General features: G+C 35.8%; 1 protein-coding gene across 5 annotated transcripts in view; it reads right to left on the bottom strand.

Annotated features, from left to right (window-relative positions):
• Positions 1-498: 498 nt before the first annotated feature.
• RBM25 (RNA binding motif protein 25) overlaps positions 499-22,890 on the bottom strand; it is a 46,638-nt gene continuing 24,246 nt past the window's right edge. For 2 of the 5 annotated variants that reach the window (XM_069092107.1, XM_069092108.1), the window contains 13 exons: positions 20,969-21,187; positions 19,447-19,500; positions 19,115-19,198; positions 15,335-15,621; positions 12,063-12,279; positions 11,850-11,939; positions 10,844-10,917; positions 9,558-9,708; positions 8,559-8,883; positions 7,787-8,061; positions 6,696-6,794; positions 3,790-3,837; positions 499-2,155 (listed from right to left, as the gene is read on the bottom strand). In XM_069092107.1, the coding sequence (XP_068948208.1) occupies positions 2,063-2,155; positions 3,790-3,837; positions 6,696-6,794; positions 7,787-8,061; positions 8,559-8,883; positions 9,558-9,708; positions 10,844-10,917; positions 11,850-11,939; positions 12,063-12,279; positions 15,335-15,621; positions 19,115-19,198; positions 19,447-19,500; positions 20,969-21,187 (2,016 nt within the window). In that variant the 3' untranslated portion in view covers positions 499-2,062. The remainder of the gene's footprint in view (positions 2,156-3,789; positions 3,838-6,695; positions 6,795-7,786; positions 8,062-8,558; positions 8,884-9,557; positions 9,709-10,843; positions 10,918-11,849; positions 11,940-12,062; positions 12,280-15,334; positions 15,622-19,114; positions 19,199-19,446; positions 19,501-20,968; positions 21,188-22,890) is intronic. The other 3 variants (XM_069092109.1, XM_069092110.1, XM_069092111.1) reach the window with 3 other exon arrangements.

The raw sequence follows: 22,890 nt of genomic DNA, 5'->3' as shown, positions 1-22,890 counted from the left end.
TTCACCTTAAGAAATCAGAATTTAAAACATTATGACTGGGCGGCCAGGTAGCACAGCAAGTAAGAGCACCAGCTCCAGTGTCAGGATGACCTGGGGATCTTATCCCGGGCTCAGACACTTAGTACCCACCCAGAAACACCTGGCCATGTAACCTTGAGCAAGTTACTTAACCCCAATTGCTTAGGGGCGGCCAGGTGGCTCAGTGAGTAACAGCACCAGCTCCAGTGTCGGGATGACCTGGAGATCGAATCCCAGGCTCAGATACTCAGCACCACACCCAGAAATAACTGGCCATGTAACCTTAAGCAAGTTACTTAACCCTGATTGCTTAAAAAAAAAAAACATTATGACAATAAAGGCATTTCCACACATGTAAAGGGAGGTCCATCCAAAACAAGGTATTGCTTCTATCTTTACTAAATACCCATAAAATGTGAAAATCCCATAAAAATTCATCCCATATTTTCAAATTAAAGTTTTCTAGTCTGCACCACACAATTATAACATGATGCCATTTATTTAACAAGACTCTGAAAGAATCTGAGTCCCCAGATCAAATATATACATTTTTTAATATTAGAAATATTTACATGGTGGAACCTTTTCACGTTTCCATTTGTTAAGAACAGTGTTTTCAAATGTCCCCTCAAGATGAAAGAAATCTAGTAACATAGGGTCACAGTTAAGCTTTTCTAAACAGGTCAACCTGTTTTGCTCCCTGGTAAAGTTCTGTCCTACAGTAAAGACAGCCCATGGTATGTCTTTATGCACATCATCAGATTTTTAACCTGGATATGTAGAGGTAAAATAAAGTCTCCATTTATGTGTGTATGCATATATATATATATATATATGTATATATATAGATATGTATATACACACACACACACACACATATTTTTTAAAGGTTTAAGCCATACAAACTCCTTACAATTTAAGAAAAAAAAAAAGGAAAAGAAAAATCAAGTGGCCAAAAAATGCCTAAATGGATCCAAATTATTTTCTAAATTGTTACGTCCAAATCTATTACTGTTTTCTCCTACTTCTCACAATGTTGAAATTGGCTTTTTTTTTTTTAAAGAAAAGCATTTCTTAAAAGAATTTTTTCCTTAAAAAAATTTTTTTAAAAGATGAGAGACAACCTCTAAGGAGATATTAAATGGAGCTATAATAGTTAAAGCCAATGAATGTAAAAAAGTGTGCTCTAGAAATTAATGATCAGCCTAAAGAAATGTAAAAAAAATTCTGCATGACTCATTCTCCCTTAAGAGAAACGCTGAAGGAGCCAGCTAAACAGGGGAACCCCATCCTGTTCAACAGAATGCTGCACCATAATAAAATCCCATACACTGGAACACTGACAATTCAATCGTCCAAGACATTTAGGTTGGCACAATATCACTACTTTCCCTTCAGGATCCTGAATCATGAAATGTTTAAGGCTGCTGCCCTTAAGACAAATAAGGAAAAAAAAAAAAGACGTTCATACATTCTCTCATGCTCATACACACACATAGTTTAAAGAAGAGTGGGTGGCCCACTTGACACATTCTTACATTCTAATTTAAATTCTATACCTGAAACAGGACTTGCCATTTCTGATCAGTTTTTAAATTAAAAAGGGCAGGGGGAGGGGCATAATAAAAGATGGTTGATACTCTTGCAATAAAAAATGATTATCTTGGTTTTTTAACTGGTACAATTCAACATTAAGTGCAATTTTGCAAAATAACCAGGGAGTCATTTTAATATTTACAAGGAACAAATTAGCAGAACAAGATTATCAGAGAGGCATTGTACAGTAGCTGCAGCTTATAAAACATACCAGTAATTGTACCTGGTGAGTTATAAAGAGAACCAATGTAGGATTCAGGTAACTCTATAACCGAGGGAGAACAGAGGGGTCCTAACAGAGCAGAAGACCAAAAAATTTTTCACATTTTCTACATTAAAAAAAATTACAGATCTCACAAGTGTCTTTGAGGACAGATAAAATTCAAAGTCCTTTGAATGGCGGAAAAGGGAAAAAAATTTGAAATGGAACCTAAATGTAAAAACAGTTTTACTTCACAAGACCAATTTTCTTGGCTTCTGTTTCATATATCAATAATCTCCACATTTTGACTATAAAAACTTCTGCTTCTTCATCTAGTACCTACAGAAGAGAGAAAAACAACTTTTGATTAAAACAAATAATCACAACTATCTTCAATAGTAATGACCAGCACAAGTCATTTTAATGGCCAAATTTGAAGGAGTATGCACTGAAATGTTTTATTTCCAGCTATAACTGAAAGACGGAAAATTGCCTAAGGGGAACGTAATACTAGAATAAATGTGAGGCAGGATCTTTCCACATATAGTACTTTAATACTTCACTTATCTATAATCTCTTTCCTGTGGGTACGCCTTCCATAGACACAAACTGCAAATCATCTATAACTTAATTAATGGTCTTTGATAGTAGAGGTTGTGACCCCAAAATTCATCATGGTGTGGCCAACGTAACAAGTAGCCTCTTCTCTGAACTCAAGTTCAGACAAGGGACATCTTCTTTCCAGCTCAGTAGGACTTGTTAGAGACTATGCCCTGTTGGCAGAGCCTTTCAGAACTTCATCATGTCATAGAGTCTACACACAGGGAATAAAGTACTAAAAAAATATAATGACAACTTTTAACAAGATACATTACTTAAGAATTGTGGCACTATGGGTCTTCCTTGAACTGACAGATTGTAACCCTCTACAACTTAGTAAACAGTCAAGAAGGGCTATGGCTATATAAAATCTTGGTTTTAAATAATTTATATGTAGAAAAAAATACATATTTGTTACAAAGAGAGGCTCATAAAACATCCACAGAGGAAGAGGCATAACAACTGCCAAACTGACTTCAGGGTGCCTTTGTTCAAAGTACTTCATCTATATTTTCTCATTTGCTCCAATGGCATTCACAAAAATCAAATAAAGAGTTATTTTCCATTCAATAGATAAAGGAAACATAACAGTTGATAATTTAAGGTAACAACTTTGCCAGCAATAGTGTCTTTTCCTACCTGCTGGTCAAAAGATATTCTTTTAAAAAAATTATGCTATCAATCTGCTGACTTTTACTATTCAAATTGAGAATGAAATTCATACTACAGAAAATGCCAAGCTTACATAAAGATAATGTAGCCAAAGGTCATCTTATTAATACAAACCAGAAATGGAGATCATACAGCAAATTAAATCCTCAAACAAGATCAAACACTTTTTTTTGTTTATAGTTCAACTTCCCCTTTCAAAACAACTTTTGCTAGAGATGCTATGAAAAGACAAATATGACAGAACTTAGTATTTTTTCTTCATTTTGTCCTCTACCAGAAGTAATACTGAGTCAAAGGCAAGCTGAAGAAATAACACATACTCAGAAAAAATGAGGTCACTAATAAATGAGAACTGACTGTGAACTACATCAAACTAAAACTATTTTTGTGTACCACGTACCACTGCATGACACTACTCAAAAATTTCATGAATTAAAGGGCACCAATTGGACAAGTAATTCGATCAGGCTTTGTATCAAACAGAGGACTAACACTAATAAAAAAGAAATTCCTGACTATAGCATTGTGCGATGATGCTTGAGGCAAATCTGCAAGCAACTTAAAAAAAAAAGCTTCTTGGATACAACATATGTAAGCAATCAGTGAAATTCATTATGTACATGATGTTCAAAGATGGAAATTTTGTGATACCAATGAAATGGGGAAAGTCGGACATTTACACATAAGGAAATTCAACTTACCATGGCAACATCATCTAATATACTCTGTGGTGAACTATGAGCCATAACCTGAAAGAAACAAAAAACCTTTAGTCTAAAAACTCTGAGAGGGAAAAGCAATAATAATGATAGTGATTTTAAGAAAATCTCTAAAATAATTTAAATGGTTTTCAACTGAATTTAAGGAAACTTTGTAGTATTTGATTTTATGCCCCAGAATCCCACACCTCCTTATCTGATTCTAGGCCATGGCTTAACAGTGATATAATCAACATGAATGCAGGAAAACATCCACCATGAACATACTTCATGTCAAGAAGTCTTTAGAAATGACTTATAAACACTTCAGCACTTCTTGAAATGCCAAGTAGAATAATACACTTAAAAAAATTTTAAGTTTAAACTACTTAAGCATTTTGTAAATATTTAAAACAAATGAAATATATCATTCGTAAGAAAGTCAAGTTCTGGGGCAGCTAGGTAGCACAGTGAACAGAGTACTGGCCCTGGAGTCAGGAGGACCTGAATTCAAATCTGGCTTCAGACACTTAACACAAAACTAGCCGTGTGACCTTGGACAAGTCACTTAGCCCCAATTGCCCTGTCTCCCCCTTCCAAAAAGCAGCAGCTAAAAAAAAAAAAATCAAGCTCTTAAAACATCCACCTGAATAAACTGGAAGAAAAGAAAACTGTCCAAGCCATTAAGTCCCAGCTCTGGGAAATCCCCATGCGGGGATATGGTACTTAAGTAATTACCAGGTGGTAATTTTTTTTAAAAAACAGGTTCAGAAGTATCTGCTTTTGGGGCGGCCAGATGGCTCAGCGAATAAGAGCACTGGCCCCAGAGTCGGGATGACCTGGGATCGATTCCGGGCTCAGATACTTAGCACCACACCCAGAAATAACTGGCTGTGTAACCTTGAGCAATTTACTTAACCCCAATTGCTTTAAAAAAAAAAAAAGAAGTATCTACTTTAATGAAAACAAAAAACCAATAGCAGGCAACATAATACAGTAGAAAAAAGGGAGGGTCTAGACTTAGGGGCCCTAAGACTGACATTTCTACTATCTCACAGTTAAGCAAATCTCACATTACTGAGAGATTTTCTCTGTATCAAGTTCAAATGTTTCACTAATTTTACTTTTTCAAGATAGGCACTGGAACTGGAATCTAAAGACCTAGGTTTCAGTCTCAGCTCTACCATCATAGAGATATAAGAACTTGTGACAAATTCTTTAACCTCTAAAGGTCAATGTCCTAATTTATAAAATAGGTATATACTTGTATAATTAACTGAGTGGTTGGGAGAATCAAGTAAGATAATATATGTAAAACACTATAAAGCCTTATATCATTTCAAGTAGTTATTATAGGTATACTTTAATACCCATCACAAAAATTAACTTCATTTTACTGATTTTTTTTTTTGCCACAGTACCAACAGATGGAAAGAGAAGTCCAGGCTTGCTCCATCCTCATCTCATTATCTAAACAGTAGATGGAAAAATAAATCGTATTTTTCCCCTATGTCATTAGTCACAATCTTAAAGGGATATGTTCCTTTTATTGTAGTAACTATATCTTGTTAACATAAAACACATATAAAAATAATTATATATGTATGTGTGTATATAATATCTCTCTATATACATATATATGTATAAAAAATGGGGAAAAAAGCACTTGGCAGAGTGCCCAACATGTATTAGATGCTTAATAAATGTTTACTGACCAATTAATTCAGCAAAACCACTACTAGGTCTGTGTACCAAAGGGATAAGAGAAAAAGGACCCACGTGTGCAAATTAAGATTTTGAGCATTTCTTTTGGTTGTGGGCAAAGAACTGGAAAATGAGGGGATGTCTATCAAATCAAGAATAGCAGAACAAATGGTCATTTATGAATGTACTATTATTGTGCTACGAGAAATGACGAAGGGGTCAGTTTCAGAGAAACCTAGGAAGATTTATATGAACTGATTCAGAATGAAGTGAGCAGAACCAGGAAAACAATACATAACAACACCGAAGATAAACACAGAAAAACTTGGGAACTCTGATCAATGCAATGACTGACCACAATTCCAGATGACTCATGATGAAACATTCTACCCATCTCCTAAAAAAGAGGGATGGACTCAGGATGCAAACTGAGATATAGATGTATAGATACATACATATTTATATTTTTGACAAGGCCAAAGCAGGAATTTGCGTTGCCTGACTATGCACATTTGTTGCAAGTGTTTTGTTTTTTATTTCTTTTTCATTGACAGTAAGTTGTAGGGGAGAGAGATGGAGATTTTTGTTAAAATTTCTTTTAGAAAAAATAATAAAACTTGTTGGAAAAGAGAGAATGGTTGTACCCTTAGTTAGATGTTTTGCAATACAGGACCCAAACAATTTTTGTGGTGAAAAATCACTGTTTCTCAAGTGCAGGTGAAGACTATACCTCCCTGTCTCAACAACATTCCAAAAAGCAAGGGAAGTAGATCTGGACAATGCTGTAATCATATACTGCTTCCTGCTTTTCACCACCATACAGAAAGAAGCCACAGGGCAGGGCAACTTCCATCCATTTTGCTTTCTTTAACCCTTGGTTGCATGTGCATTTTTCAAGTGAGCTGGTGGGGGTTAGTGGCCAGAATATAGCTAAAGAAAGCTTGCATGGCATATTGGTATTGCTATCAAATTCCTTGTTTTAGCACAGTGGTGACCCCGAGATCTCAAAGGCAGAGCACAAGCTTGGGTAGGTCCAAATGAACTTGAAAATTCAGCTTCATTAAGCTCAGAGAAATTCATCATCACATTAGCTGCAAGGTGATTGATTTTTCAGCTAGAGCAATTCTTAAAGACCACCTACAAAATCCAAGACATTCTACCTTACATCCTTAAAGTCTTGATATAAGAAAGAGTAAAGCACTAACCTTAGAACAAACAAAATCAACTAACGTGGCTTCTTCTTCACCTATATATTCTATGATTTTCTTATTAATCCATGGTCTAATTCGACGTTCCATTAATGTCTGCATTAGAAAAAGGTAAATTTTTATTTGAATTGCTTCAACATTTTTATCTTCAATATACCACTTACTACAGATTAAATATTAGTAGAGGGGACCACAAGAAAAATAGTACCTCATTGGATCTCAGGCAAAAATATATAATTTGCATCCAACGATATAAAAATCATATTAAAATACAAAAATTGCAAATAACTCGCTTATGGCTAATTGTGACCTATAAACCTAGTTTCTTATAAGAATGTGAGGAAAAAGAGAAGAGAATTAATCATCATACAAAACTCATAACATACTTTACTATCACTTTCCTCAATGATATTATGAAAATCAAGTATTACTCATCGAGGACCTTGCTCCAGTCACTGATGACTGCCCATCAGAAGCAAAAGTAAGCCCTGGGGAACTGTTCCATTCTCCTGCCCTAACCTGCAACTGACCAATTCCTCCCCTGCCTCCAACCCCCATACCGACTTTCAGTTGGATGCTATTCACTGCCCCTTGGGAACCTTCACTGGAGGTAGCCCAGAGCCCAACAGTGACTGGTTCTGAAGTAATACCCTGGCATTGCTCCTTTCCTTGGCCTTTCCATCTGCCATGAAGCTTAATAATACTTCCTCCTCTAATCAGAATACGAACTCTGAGGAAACAGGACTGCCCTCACTTTTCAATTTGTATCCCCAGTTATTGGCATACAGCAAGCACTTAATATACATTTTTTCATTCTATTCCATCTCTGACGCTCTCATCTAATTTTCTTCCCCTGTGAGAACAAATATGGATATGCACATACACTTGTCCTTCACAAGTTGTGGAAAGACTCTTGAGAAGCTAAAGTACTATCTGAGAATTTATCTGACCACCATCCTCACAAGCATATATTTAGCAAACTATCTATGAACTAGGTGATCTTCTCTACAAACACTACTAATCAAAACCTAAAGAAGTTGACTGATCAAAGTCAGATATAAGCACAAAATTTAAAAATTACAACTCACAGAATCTACAATAGACCAATCGAGGGGATATGCAAAGAGTTCAGGTTTAGCTGTTGGGATTTTCTCAATGAGACTTTTGATATGTTTGCGCTTTTCTTCTGTGTTGACAGTGCCTTTGGTGGAACTTTTATCATCTTCACCATAATCTAAAGGAACCAGTTTCCTTTTCCGAGGCACATCATCACTGTCTTCATCCTCAAACTTGTTGAAGACACTATCCACAGGGAGCTTCTTTCTCTTTACAGCATTAGGTTGGCCAGGACTATTAGAAGCACCTAAAGTAAAAGGATGATTTAGTAATCCTCGAAAAACACTTTAGATTAATATCTTACTTATAACCTGCTATCCCTGAACAGTAGCACATACTATCATATCCTGTCACCATTCTCACACATCCAAATATGGCAGGATTGTGACACGGACCCGTCTGGCCATCAAATAAAATCCGTGCACCCCTTCTCAGAGTTTTCAAATAGAAAGAATACATAAGATTACAAAGGAAATCAATTATATCAAAATATTTAAAACACCAAATTCAGAGAAAATTTATTACTCACAAGTCCTACATAATTATAATTTTCATTTCTCAGAGTTTGATATAGACGCCCAAGTAAAACTATGAAAATAGTGAACTAGAAAAGCATCTGGCCAATGTACTTAAACAACGATTAACCACCTCCAATTAATTCTTTAGCTGAGGGTAAAATTCAGAGGTGGCACTGATATTCTTAACTGCTTTGATCCTAAAAGACCAAAAAGAAAACCAACATACCCAGCTTAAGACTTAATCCTATTTTTGGCCTGTGTTCCTCAGGTTGCTGTTGATCAGGTGAGTTTTCATGGGGAATGATAATGCCACAGGGAGATTCATCCCCAGGAGTATTGGGAGTTGCATTGCCACTAGCAGATGAAACTGATGGGGCTGAGCTGATGGGCCGCAAGGTTGGTTTAAGACAAGGTTTTTGCTCTGGCTCCTCCTCTTCTTCCATGGGCTCTTCTCGTTTTTCTTCTTTCTCTTGCTTTTCTTCTTCTTCTTCCTCAGACTCTGGCTCCTGCTTTATCTGTGGTTGCCTGCGCCTTTCAGCTTCTTGTTCCATCTATAACCAAGTAAAAACTGGATTAATGTGAATGAACCGCAACAGTATGGAATTCAAATTCTCTTCTTCCCCCAAACAAGGGAACATCTGAGGCAAGAGTTTTAAAAAAGCAATCACTTTCTATATTAGATAATCTGAATATGCTCTGTATATCACAGATATACTCTATCTATCCTACACACTGCACAAAATGTTATAAAGCATTTCAAACTTTCATTAAGAAAACTAATGGGGAAAATGACCAAAAGTATTAACATACATTATAATAGGACATCTCAACTGAACTATCCACGATCAGTTTTTCCTTACCAAAGATCTAGTTACCAGAGTAACTACCTATAATGAATACGATCAGATATACTGGACAATTCTGTTAGATAATTATAAATCATATTATACAAAATTTGATATGAATAATTTATAGGAAATCCTAAAGGTATAACAAATAAATATATCTGAAGAATAGAAGAATCCTTTCAAAATTTCTCCAAAAAACCACATAAAAGGTAGTATTTTGTGGCTCACACTATGAATTTTTTTAAAGCAAATCTTTACAAATGGAAACTTCTTCTAACTTAGTTTTTAGGAAACTGATTTCTTATCTTAATTTCACTTAGTAAAGGAACAAATTAAAACATTTTATCTTATCTCAAACATTCTAGGTTATTTCTTACTCTTTGGAGCTCTGCATCTGGGTCTGGATGTCCTTCTGCCAGAAGACGCTGCCTTATTTCTTCTAATTCCTCCTTTTCTCTCTTCCTATCTCGTTCATCTGCTTCCATTTCTTTCTCCCTGTCACGCAATCTTTTCTGAAGTGCACTACCCCTATAAAAGAGAAGAGTCTCAATGTATTAGGCGCTTTTCTTCTAAAGCTAATAATCAAATAGTGGAAAGAATGTTTCCAAATAACCCTATTTTCCAAAGAAAAACAAAAGCTATATTCCTGAGAAAAAGGACCACAGCTTAAAAGTTCTCTGATATTTCCTAAAACATCTAGATAAGTCTCAACATATACTAATACTTTTTCAGTGACAAGCACCATCAAGAATATGATTTCTTCTAAGCTATATTAGAAAAAATAAGCCAATCTGATTTTTAGAAAGGTGTTAACAACTAGTATGGTTTTCGGCCATCAGTGAGGGGCCATTTCTTGTCTCTCTGACTAGGAATATAACACGATTCTGCTTTTCTTTAACTCTAAGGCAGAACACCAGTACTGTGAAAATAGTCAGTAGTTTTGAACTTACTGCATTCTTATTATTAATACAGTCCCCACAACCTTACTTGAATGATGAAGCTGTTCTTCTTGGGAATACTCCCAGAACGAACTGGCTATTCAGGACAAAAAATGGAAACAGTGGATAATACACAGTAGTTACCCAAATCTTGTAATACCATTCCTGCCTTTGTTCTGGTTCTACTCTTGACTGTAACTGAAAACATTACCTGCATCAGTAACATGACTAACATCAAACTCAAATCAAATGCATCATACCATTATGTATTACAATGTATACTGTTCCATTTGCTATGATGAACAGTAATCAGGTTAAAAGTGTCAAAAAGTCTGCCACCTTCCTCCTTTCATGAGAAGAGGGAGACCATGGGTGCATAATGTTGCATACAATGTCAGAGATGCTCCTGGTTGAGGTGTCAGCAAGTAATGTAAAAACCAAAAGACATCAATAAAACATGTTAAGAAATATGTTAAATATTATGAATTATAGTCAGAAAGCTGTCTGTCAGTGCTACAGAAGGAAGTCCCCTGTCGTTTTATGGGCAGGGGTAAGATCCCCTGCTTCAGGCTCCACAGGCAGGCAACAGTTTTCCGCATGGTTCCCATGATAAAAATTTTCAAAACCTTAGTATAAATCCCTAGGTTTCCCTGGGAAAACAATGCTCATTTTTATTAATTTTTAAGTAGTTGAAAGCATAATGCTTATTCAAGAAGGTTACTTACCTATAATATTTAGGATCATCTCTGTCATCATCATAATCTTCCAAGAATTCTTTTAGCCGTTTGGCTTCTTTTGCCTTCAAAATAAAAACCACACACACACACACACACACACACACACACACACAATAAAACCTTTATAACTGCCATAAGACCATGAGGATATAAATTAAATTTAGTTTTGATTAAGCCAAATTAAATTACATTTATTTTTCTAAATTCTGAGTCAGACCAGATTATGCAAGGTGACAACCAGTGAAATGAACATCATGCATGATATCACCCCAAAATCTCTAAATACATACTCTAATAACTTTATTATGAGGGAAACTATTGAAGCTATAGGGATCTTAGCTAAAAACAGAATTGGGCATCAGTCATTTTGTAAAGGGTGCATCTGAAAATAATGTCCACTAATTTTATCAATAAAACAGAGTTTACACTTTGATTTATACTCTGATTTCTTATTCCTACCCCAAGAATTTAAGGTACAGGGTGTCCCAAAAGTCTTAGTGCAGTTGCACTGAGACTTTTAGGACACCCTGTATAACAGAGAGAAACACAAGATGGAGGTATTATAACAATACTCTCCAAAGAGAAGAATAAAAAAGTAACAGAATTTCAGCAAAGAAAAAACACATGGAACATACTAGTGATACAAATTAAAACTGTTTTTAAAAAATTCAAATATTTTGTTTTTAAAAGCTCCATGTATCACAAACCCTTTGACATTACAGGTTTTCAAATGGGTTTAAATCCAGGACATAATGTCTATTTTTATGATTTTCTTACATAGCATAAAAAAAAGTAGATAGAAGATACGAACAACTCCAAAGCCAGAAAAGGTTACTGTATCATCTGCAGTTATAGAATTCTAAGATACCATACAAACTGTTTTGTTGTACCAGAATTTGTTCTCAAACCTGACAATGAATAAAAAGTGTCAAAGGGGCATATCAATCTTTACTATACACAAGCTCCTATTTAATGTCTTTGGACACAAACTTACCATTTCTCGTCGTCTCTCTTCTTCTCTTTCAGCCTCTTTCTCATATTCTCTAGTTTTCTTCCGTTCTCTGATCTCCCAATTCTTAAGTCGCTAAAGGAAAATGTCAGAAGTATTAAAAATAAATTATACTCCAAGAATAACCTTGTCCTTGACCACAACAGAATGAGCACCTGAGCAGAAGAGTTAAGAAAAATGAACCATGGCTCCTATTACCTCTTGATAAGCAGCTTCCTTCTCCCGTAATTTCCTCTCTAGTTTTCGCCGTTCATAAGCATCTTCTTCATCCTCTTCTCGGTCTCTTTTCTTGTCTTTTTCTCTCTCTCGTTCTCTTTCTCTCTCTCGTTCCCGTTCCCGTTCTCTTTCCCGTTCACGCTCCCGTTCTCTCTCTCTTTCCCTCTCCCGTTCTCGTTCACGGTCTCTGCTCTTCTCTCTATGTAACACATGGTATAAAAATCATTATCATTTCTTTAAAAAATAGCCCAAGAGTAAAATAGTTTATAATTATGAGAAGCAGCTGGTCCTTAATTTCTAATGAAATCTATTTTTACTACTTGACTTCATCAGAAATGTTGATGAAGAGCTATATTCCTGGATCATATTCTAATCAATGAGTATTCTATTAGCATTCTTCTTAGTATTCCAAGAATTTAAGTTGATATTTTTAGTATGGACCTTTGACTCATTCAGGGTAAAAGTAGTTCCTGTGAGGAAAATGCTTCTATTAATAATAATGCAAATCTGCAACAGTTCTGCAACTTATAGTTTTACCAAGTCACCTAGGCACTAAGAGGTTAAATGACTTGTCAAAGGTCACTCAGAAAGTCTGTGCCAGGGATGGGTCTTAGAAACAGGTCTCCCTGATTCTGAGGTAATATCTACCATACTACCACATATATACATTATAATTTCACATCATTAAAAGTAAATTAGGGTGTAAGAGAACAAAATAAGTTATGCAGTAAAATTGTACAGGGGATTATACTAACTCTACTTAAGATTATACAATTCAAAGCTACATGGAGCATTAGACATCATCTGGTCCAGAGGTGTCAAACTCCCAGCCCTCTGTGTGTGGCCTGAACGAGATTAAAATGAAATTGGGAAATATAAGTAATTTTATATTAACAAAATAATTAGGAATACAATATAACAAAGAATGTTAATTTGTGGTTTTCTATTTGAGTCTGACACAACTACTCTATTCCACTTCTATAATTTTACAAATAAACCTGAGGCCTAGAAAGTAGAAATAACTTGCCTGAAAGGTCACCAAGTTGGTAAAGAACATAAATGGAACCTCTAAAGTCAAGATCTTCTTAGACCCTCCCTCAATCCAGCCCTCTTTTTACTATTGATTCTCTTATGAATATTGATTATATCTCTGTATTTGGATGACAGTATGATTAGTTTAATGATGATATTTTGTATATAAATCATAGAGTAGAAGAGCAGAAGTGAGCAACTTAAATAGTAAATAAGCCAGACTGCAAAAGTGAAAAAATTTCAGGGCACTCCTGTTTTAGGAGACAGAAGGAACATACTTTTAGATTATGTCTGATTTCTTAAAACTTCATTTATAGCAATAGGATAGCCTTGATAATTATTCTGACCATCAAATGAAGCACTAAATGAGGGGTGGGGAACCTGTGGCCTTAAGGCCACATATGGCCTTCTAGATCCTTATGTGCCGCCTTCTGATTAAATCCAAATTTTAAACACAGCATTAGTTCATAGCAATTATCAAAAGCAGATATAACTCAGTATAACGAAGCTGGTAAGTTCAATGTAAAAGAACTTCATCATTATGGTTTGAATGGAGGTGGGAAGAAGTTCTGCTTAATCCTGAGTTGATAAAAGTCAATTAGTCAAAATATCTTAATATGCAAACATCTTCATTAAGTTTTTACTATGAAAATCTAGAAAGACATCAAAACTTTCTTATCTAAATAAACTACTTGTGCCTCAAAACAGACAATGTAGCTAAAAGGTTCCATAGGTCTCCTTAAATTCTAAGCTTGTAGAAGAAACTAAAAACAGTATTTAAAAAGTAACTATATATTCTCATAATACTTAATAGTTTAAAGTCACAAACTGACAATAACAAAAATTAAGCTATAACTTGGTGTAATAAAGTGTTAGAAGGTAAAGAAATAATACTTCTGGCTTATGCTACAAGGTAGAATTACCACAAATTTTAAATTACAACCAAAATGTTTTACCATAATGGAAGTAGGTTAAAAATAAATACCCTGGGGGTGGCTAGGTAGCCCAGTGAATAGAGCACCCACCCTTGAGTCAGGAGGACCTGAGTTCAAATCCTGCCTCAGACACTTAACACTTACTAGCTGTGTGACCTTGGGCAAGTCACTTAACCCCAATTGCCCTGCCTTCCCCCCTCCAAAAAAAAGAAAAAATAAATAAATACCCTCTTAGAAATCCTTTCTTATTCTCTTGAAGCTGGGTATGATAAAAAGAGGTATCAGGAATGGAGAAAGTAAATGACCTGATGTCAGGAAAACCTGGGGTTCAAACCCCACCTCTGACAGGTCATAGGTATTTATTTCTTTGAGCCTCTAGCAACTCACCTGGGAAATACCACGATACATCTAAAGACACTTAAATTAATTTCTTCTTAAATAAATATATGAAAAAGAGCTAATAGACTTTACAATATAAAGGAGGTGTGAACATGGTAGGGACTTATCACACAGAAATCACTTTCATTCCGTTCTTATTTTAAGATCCTAGGTACTCTGCATATGCTGTGCTGATTTAGGATTGGCTTATGCATTCAAGATAATTTTGTCATACATAACTCTTCTAGTGGCATATAGTAACTGGTCATTTGTTCTTCATATTAAAAAAACCAACATTAGTCCAATGGATAAGTATCTAAAATTCTTAAGTCCTCCCAAAATAAGCAAATCAATGTTCTTATCGCCTCTGGAGAAAAATTTGTGTTAAAATGTAGCACTTGAGATTAAAGCTTATTCTATTCTCTAGCTTCTGAGTATCAAAGTACTGGAAATATAGTAGAAAAAATAATGCAGAAACTCTATCAAGTGGTTATTTATAAATATATATGCACATATACATATGTGTATATATAGATATGCACACATACATAATACAGAGGCACTTCAGTAAGGCAAGACTAGTTGTTTGTTCAGCAGTTGTGATGGGTGGCCCTGAACCATTCACAGGGGGCTGGAGGGGATATTGCATGGCCAATTCCACATTATAACCAATTATATACATGATATGTTAAAAATGCAGCCAGACTAAAGATGACTTTGTGGTTACGTCTTGCTTTGAACTTAACTAGCCCTCTTAGCAGATCAAATCCATGACTTGGGAATCATTAACCCAAGCTCTAAACAGAGAACAGTAAAAAAAAATTAAAACCAAAAAGATGAACACAATGTGCCTTTCGTTGATGGCATTAGGAAAACACCCCCAAGTGCCAAGAAGTCCAAGGGACTTACCGTGATCGACTCCGATCTTTATTACGGTCTGAGCTCCTTTCCCGGTCCCTGTCCCGATCTCTCTCTCTGTCGCGGTCTCGGTCTCTCTCCTTCGTCCGGTCTCGGTCCCTATCCCGCTCTCGTTCCCGCTCCCGTTCCTTCTCCTTTTCTCGTTCACGTTCTCTTTCCCTTTCTCGTTCCCGTTCTCTCCTTTCTCGTTCCCTTTCACGTTCCCTCTCTCTTTCTCTCCGTTCTTTCTCAATTTCCTGTCTCTCTTTCTCCTTTTTGCCTTTCTCTTCTTCCAGTTTCTAAAAACCAACAAAAGAACTTTCAGAATTAACTCTTCAGCTGAGGGTTTCAGATTTTTCCCGGCGCAACGCCCAATAATGGCAATGGATGCACCAAAACCAGTGGTGCTTTAACATTAGATATTTAACATGTTAACATTTTATCTTATAAATGATAAATTAAAGTGCAGCAATCACAAGACTAGAATTCGTGCAAAAGCATAGAATCTAAACAGACCAGCAATCTCCAACCTCAGATGCTGGGAGATTGTATGAGTGTGGCTGGCCTTTCAATAAGTACATAATGGCTACACTGCAGATAAAAAGTGTAGTGGTTCAAAGCTGAGACAAAAGTCTCCAGAAATACAATGAATCACTCAGCACTTGACTACAACTGTATTTTGTGCAAATAAGTAACTAGAAAGCAGTTTGAAAGCTAGAAAATATGAAATGTAACCCCAAAAAACTCCCAACCCAGGAAAAAACTATTACTTGGGGGTTTGGGGAAAAGAACAGAAATAATTCATCACTATTGCTACAAAACAACCAGAATAGTTTACTGTCCTCTGGTTTTCCCACCCTCCAGAAAGCTAGATCCAGGCAAGAGCTATTCTATACTTTATTCCCACCGTAACAAGATAGACAGCCCACCAAGTATCAAAAAGGTTGGAAATCACTCATTTCAAACAGAGGCTAAAAAGGGTTATTTGCTACAGTTTTATTGAAATGTATATAAACTGTATTTTTCTATTTAATAAAATAAAAAGCAAAGCAACATATCTATGCCCAGAATTCCTATAAGACAATAAAAATACATCAAGATAATGACAAATCCATCCTTGGAAGCAATTGTTGTGTTAACTTACAGATGCTGTGCTAGGACATGGACCGCCAACACTGGATTAACCTTGCCTATAAGCTATGTTTCTGGGAGGAAGAGCAAGTACATGGTTCACAAATAAACCAAATAACAAAGACAAAGTTTGTCAACCTGAAAGATTGCCAGTGGACCACACGGTTTTTACACATACTCAGCAGAAAAAAAACCCCAAACAGGAAAAAAACAAAAAAAACAAAACACGTTTATCCCTTTGGCTCCATGTTTAGTACCACTGCAATGAAATAAAACTTCGACAATAAATGTGCATTTTTCTTTTCTTCATCATGTAAAGCATTTAAAACAACTTTAAAAAGCGATCTTACCTGTTAGACACTCTTCCCTCTTGTCCATGGATCAGAGAACTGACAGAAAATTATGAAATAAAGCTAATTCACAAGGGATCAATCTATCCAGCTACTGCGCCAGTCTGTATTTAATGTGAAATACAGGCAAACCCAGCACTGAATACATTGAGATTACAAAAGGAAGAGAATAAAAATGGCAGAAAGCTGACAGAGATGAGCAAAACTGAAATCCTATTTAAAGGGGCAAGGAAATTTCATCTTTTGAAAGATCCCAATACCAAGTTTTAATTTATAAGATGGGGGCTAGACTACGTGAAAACTCTGAAAGTAAACTTACCTCAATTTCATATACTTATATAAAGAAATATGTTTAAATACTGAGATGAGGGATACTTACAGATTATTTTAGCTGTTCCAATAGTAATTTCTTTGGTAGCATTCCTGGATTTTTCTCCTCAAAGCACACTTTATTCAGTGTACTAATTCTTTCTTTAGTGTATCTTTTGGCTTATGTAAATTAGGCTTAGTTTTTTAGGACTCATTTCAAAAGTTTTCTTCTTGCAAAGCCAATGAAAGAACAGATAAATCTAATTTATAAAAGGTATTTATCTAATGGACTTCTATAAAGATAAAAGGTCTAGAGAAAAATGAAATGGGGCTAGGAGAAGAAATACAGATGTAGGAAAGGAATAGAAAAGGAGAGGTAAAAGAATCATCAATCTTACCTTGTGTTCTCTTCAGACTCGTCCGTGCTGTAAATGGACGCCCCCTGCCACGTTGATTACCCTGACAGTCTGTGCTTATTTAATAAACTCATACCAAAACATGCAAAGGTTCACTGTGCTCATTACTTTGTCACTGATGTTCCAAAAGACCCCTTTAACCATACCACCCAAATAAAGGAACAACCACTTTCTAAATCTTTTTGGAAATCCAAAATAGTCCCCAATGAAATATGTCTAAGGCAGTAATATGCCTGACAGCTTCTCAAACTCTGAAGCATATATATTTTAGATTTGATTTTTTTAAACCACATGATTTTTATCATAATATACTACTGACATGACAGGGCTTAACAAATCAATGATGACAAAAAGGGGGGGGGGGAAACCACACACACACTTCTATAACATTTTCACTCTTACTTGGTCCCCAAACTTGAATGCTGAACTTTGCCAAAAAAGACTCATTTCCCCACTTTTTCATTCCCAAAATTAATTTTGGGAGAAAAATAACATGTTTCTTGTCATACTCATAGTTGCTGAATAAAGCACTACAAAAGTGAGACAGGGCTAGACACAATGGATGACTTAGATTTGTGGGGTTAAACCATTTCACCAAATTCCAACTCTGAATTTCGAAAAAACCAAAACCAAAAAACCACAACAAGGCTATGTGAAGAAAAAAAACACTTATCAACATTTTACTGCTGAGTCACTGGCTACTCAGTCCTAGGGGAAGAGCTAGTACCATCTTACAGCTTAAACATTAAAATACATTTCATGCAAAATTTGCTTTTCATGGTCCATAAGCATCACCTTCAAAACCAGAAAACATTCACAGATGCGCTATATTGAGAAGCTTTTGTAGGCAAGGCTTATAAAAGGGATTTACTATTGCACAAATATTCATTTCCAAGCCAGTTACCCCTTTGCATATTTTTCTGAGGGGGCATCCATAAATATAATAAAAAACAGAAGCTCATACTTACATCCTATTCCTTGTTACTTTCCAAGCTGAGAGTTTCATCTTGCATTAGTCACCATATGATCTCTATCATAATGGTGGGGGTCAATGAATAGATTAGCTTTATGGGAATTTACAGTTCTTCCATGCATCTAAATTTTGGTAAGTCTGGTAACCACTGACCTACTTTCAAAATTTTCCCCCTCTCAAATTAAATCTATGCAAATAATAACCCTTAAATTTAGCTCTAAATCAAACTGTCTTCTTCTGATTAAGCTACACAATTGCCCACAGAAATACACTAAAATGTATGTTATCCTGCTGCCCCCTTGAATTGTTATAAATCTTGAACCTGATGTTTAGGTTGATATTTATGGAAAACAAATATTCTTTATTCACATTAAAGTGAGATGACTGCACAGCAATCATTAAATAACTTAAAAACTAAACATAAAATGTACAGGACCACTTTAATGTGGTACTGGTCTTTGGTTTTTGTTTTCTATCTACATATCTATTATACCTACTATAAATAGCATTTTTAATGAATTCTAATGTAATGTTGATTTTAAGTGGTCTTTTTTTCTTTCTGGATTCTGCAAAAAGTCTAGTTTGGTATCAAATGCAAAAACAAGAATACTACCTTGTGTGTGTCTCTGAATTTACTGATCTCTCGTGATATCAGGTCTCTTTTGTCTTCTTCCATTTCTATAGCATTTATGTCTTCCTAAAAGACAAGGGGGACAGGGAGGGAAAAAAAGAATGAAGGTCAATCAACATCGATACAAAGAGACAAGAGAAAAGTCGAAGGTTAGAGGTTTTGTACCAGTCTTGTAAGAGAAAAAAAAAAGCCCTTCTGCAGTATCAAACCTGACAATCTGATGTTAATGAGTGAAAAATCAGATGGACAAGAGTCACAAATCTGGCAACTAGCAGTAAATATAGTCATTGTCAAAGCCTACAATGTAAACGAACCTTGGTGATGAGTGGATAAGGGATCAGTGGGGCCACTGGAAATCTGCGGAAAATCTGCGGAAAAATCCACGAAGATTTTTTTTTTTAAAAATAGAGTTCACACTACTCTGAAAAACAATGTTCTGTATGTTTGTACTGTAAGCAATACTGTATTGCTGTGATATCATTTCCTTGTCAAAGTTATTTGATACTAAAAAATAGACTTCACTCACTCTCCACACCTCCCCCCCACAAACCCTCCCCCCTCATTCAATGGAACAGGGAGGGACTCAGTGACTAACATTTAAGCAGAAATTTTCTCCTGAGCCCCCTCCAGAAAACAGTGGATGCTGACATGAGCAAACTTCTCCCATAATTCTTTCCGTATGGCAGGTTTTCTTTCTTTCCCTCCCAACCCAAGCCAAATGTGGAAGCTTTTGAATATTTTCCTCCTTCCCCATTAAAGGAAGGTGTGCTGAAGGAGCCAAACCAACAGACCCACTTCCACTGGGTCTTTGAGAGAACTCAAGGGCCAGTACTCCAAGTGCCTGGCAACTCCCTGTTATATCTGCCCTGTTTAAGGCTGGATCAGAAAGAACTGACCAAGGAGAATGAAGGCATTTAGCCACACATAAAATTGCTCCAGATCATCTGTGAAGAATTAAAATCCAAAGAATAACATAAACCTTAAGTGTGACTTGGTAAATAATCACATTATAAAGGTTTTACAATGCTTCTAAAATGGCATAAAATACTATTCATGCATATAAAGTATTTCCCATAAATGAAGATAAAATTATTTCCATTCAACGTTTCTCAACAGTATGCCCAAAGAAAAGGGTAGGAAAAGACCTGAATATTTCCTTTCCAACCTGGATTTCCTATTCCTCAGACTAACTGAAGTGGAGAACAAAGTAGGGATGTGACACTCCAGACCCTGGGGAGGAGTGTTTCGTCTCGCGCTGCTCTTTCAAACTCCCCCAGCTAGATAGATGTTCAACAGCGTTATTGTCCGTGGAGGGGCATGAGGCAAGCTTTCTAAAGGAAAGGCAGCTGAAAATTAAAGGTGAGTGAAGATCCTCAGTGAATGAGACCTGGTTTCCCGCTTGGAGCAGAGAGAAAAACAACCATGAAAAGGGGATAAGGCAAAGTGAGGTAATCTCCATTCTAAGATGTTTAGGGCCAGCCCCAATAAAGGAAAAACTTACTTTGTACATAGTCAGTTACTGGTTTACCCTTCATCACACATTTTTTTTTTTTAAACAGAACTAGAAGGGTATCCCGTTACATAGGCAGAAGCCTCCATGCCAGTGTATTTCTGTCACAAAAATATGAAATTTGTGGTCACAAAAATGAGGAAGCCAACTTCCTAAGGCATGATAGACAGAAATTAATTAAAAGCTTACTATATTCTAATATAAACACTAATCAGTTTCTTTTCCCATCAGCAGTTTGAAATTAGAGCAACTGTATAAGATAACATAGATCATAAAAAGTAAATCGAAGAAATAAATCTGTTTTGTCCGAAATCAATAACACATACGTCCTCCTTCTTTTCCTTTTTCTTCTTCCTGGGGTGAGAGTCAGATTCCTGGGAGGGGGCATTGAGCTCGCTGGAGTATTCCCGTATTAACACTTCAATGGCCCCTTTAATGATCTGATCTCTTCTTTTTGTTTCTTCATCTAAGGCTTCATCGTCATCATTTGTAGTCTCTGGCCTGGCATTCTTGGGAAACAAGGCAAATTCAGAAAAATCACCAACCTAGAAAGTGAAATTTATTTTGAAGCAAGAGTTGGTAAAACCCAGTGTTTTCTCCAAAACACTTGTCTGGGAGTCCTTGTATGCAGCGCTATTTTTGTTATCAACTTAGCAAAACTAGGCTTTTGGTTTAACATCTGGGATTTTTTTATCTTGTCATTTTAATACTTAAAAATCCTGGGACCTAGGCTACCACAAAAAAAAAATCCAAGTCTCAGGACCATCATTCAATATAACTTGTGTATGACAAAGATAAAAAGTTCCTACAACACAGATCCCCCACATTTGGCCAACTATAAAGTTTTTTAAAAGCAAACTTTCCGTATTTCTTAAAAATCATTGGTTAAATCCACATATTCTATTCTTTCTCCAATATAAATCAATACTCTCCTAGAGATAGTATAGTCTTCAAGGTAGGCCCTAGCTACTTAACACTACTTCCCTTCTATAAAAAACCTGTCTCTAATGTTCTGTTAATCTTTGCCCTTGAATTGTATTTGTTTCAACTCTAAACCTACCAGTTAAGGACATAATCTGGTTTGTGTTGTACAAAGACTAATTAATGCTTATTTAATTGGTTATGATTTCAAAAATTAAGAATTCAAAAAGAATACTCAGTATATGATTTTCTATGTGCTACAGAATTCTCAAAATTTGCAGAGTGAGAAAGAAGTGATAAGTAGGGTTGATATAAAACAAATTATGTCTACTTTACTGTTCTTTCTTAAAAGTATCAAGTACAGATCAATTTACCTGCCCTGTATTGGTAGGGTCACTGCCTTATGGTCACTGTCAGTTATAGTCAAAAGCCATGATGCTGTTCCTGAACAAACACTTTGATTATGTTGCCTCATGATCCACAACTCACATACACATGTAATCTGATAAGAGTCAGAAGCTTTGCAGTTCACTTTAATAAGAAAAAAAAAAAGCAAGGAACCATGTAGTTCTACCTTCCACAAGGCTGTTGATCATTAATTCAACAAATATTTACTAAGCACCTACTATATGTGAAGTGCTGTAAGAGATGCAAAGATACAGACTACAGATGTTCCAATAATTTGAGCAGGGGGTTGTTTCTCAGTTGGAGAATATCACTCCATAACTTAACAGCTCTTTGTTATTATGTGCATCCTAGCAGGCATAGTTCCAAAGTCAGGGAACTGTGTCACTGCTCAAGTAAATCCATAAATAAATGACTTCCTTAAGATTCATGATTTTATATACAGCATATGCTGATGTTTTGAAAATCTAAAAATTAGGCTCCGTGAAATACTTTCATAAACAACATTTTTGATTAGTTAAGTTATACAATGAACTCATTCCCGCATGCTATGGACTGAGAGAAAAAAGTCAGTAGTAGATCAAGAAAAACTGACAAATCTGGAGAAATCCTGGGCCCACTTGCTACATGCGGAAAACTCCTATTTTCTTAGCTGATTAATATGAAAGATGTTAGGAGGGGCTCAACACTCCTAACGGGCAGGTAATATACAAATATTAGTGAGCTGAAGCATTATTTACAGGCTGGCTAATTTTGGCGAGCCAAAAAATACATATATGTTTACAAGACTGCGTAAAAGACTGTAGCCAAAGAGCAGGCAAGGAAATCATATTTACTATCACAAAAGAAGTAGAATGAAAGAACAAGGAGTTGTTCAAATTTTGGATCGGAGGAAAAGTTTTTCCCCCCACCTTCAAGTAAC

This window comes from Petaurus breviceps, unplaced genomic scaffold (assembly GCF_028583685.1).
Source record: "Petaurus breviceps papuanus isolate PSGF00001 unplaced genomic scaffold, PetGlider_PUasm1.0 189, whole genome shotgun sequence".
NCBI classification, from domain to species: Eukaryota; Metazoa; Chordata; class Mammalia; order Diprotodontia; family Petauridae; genus Petaurus; species Petaurus breviceps.
The sequence above is the reverse complement of the archived record's forward strand: the minus strand, read 5'-3'. Positions and strand labels throughout refer to the sequence as shown.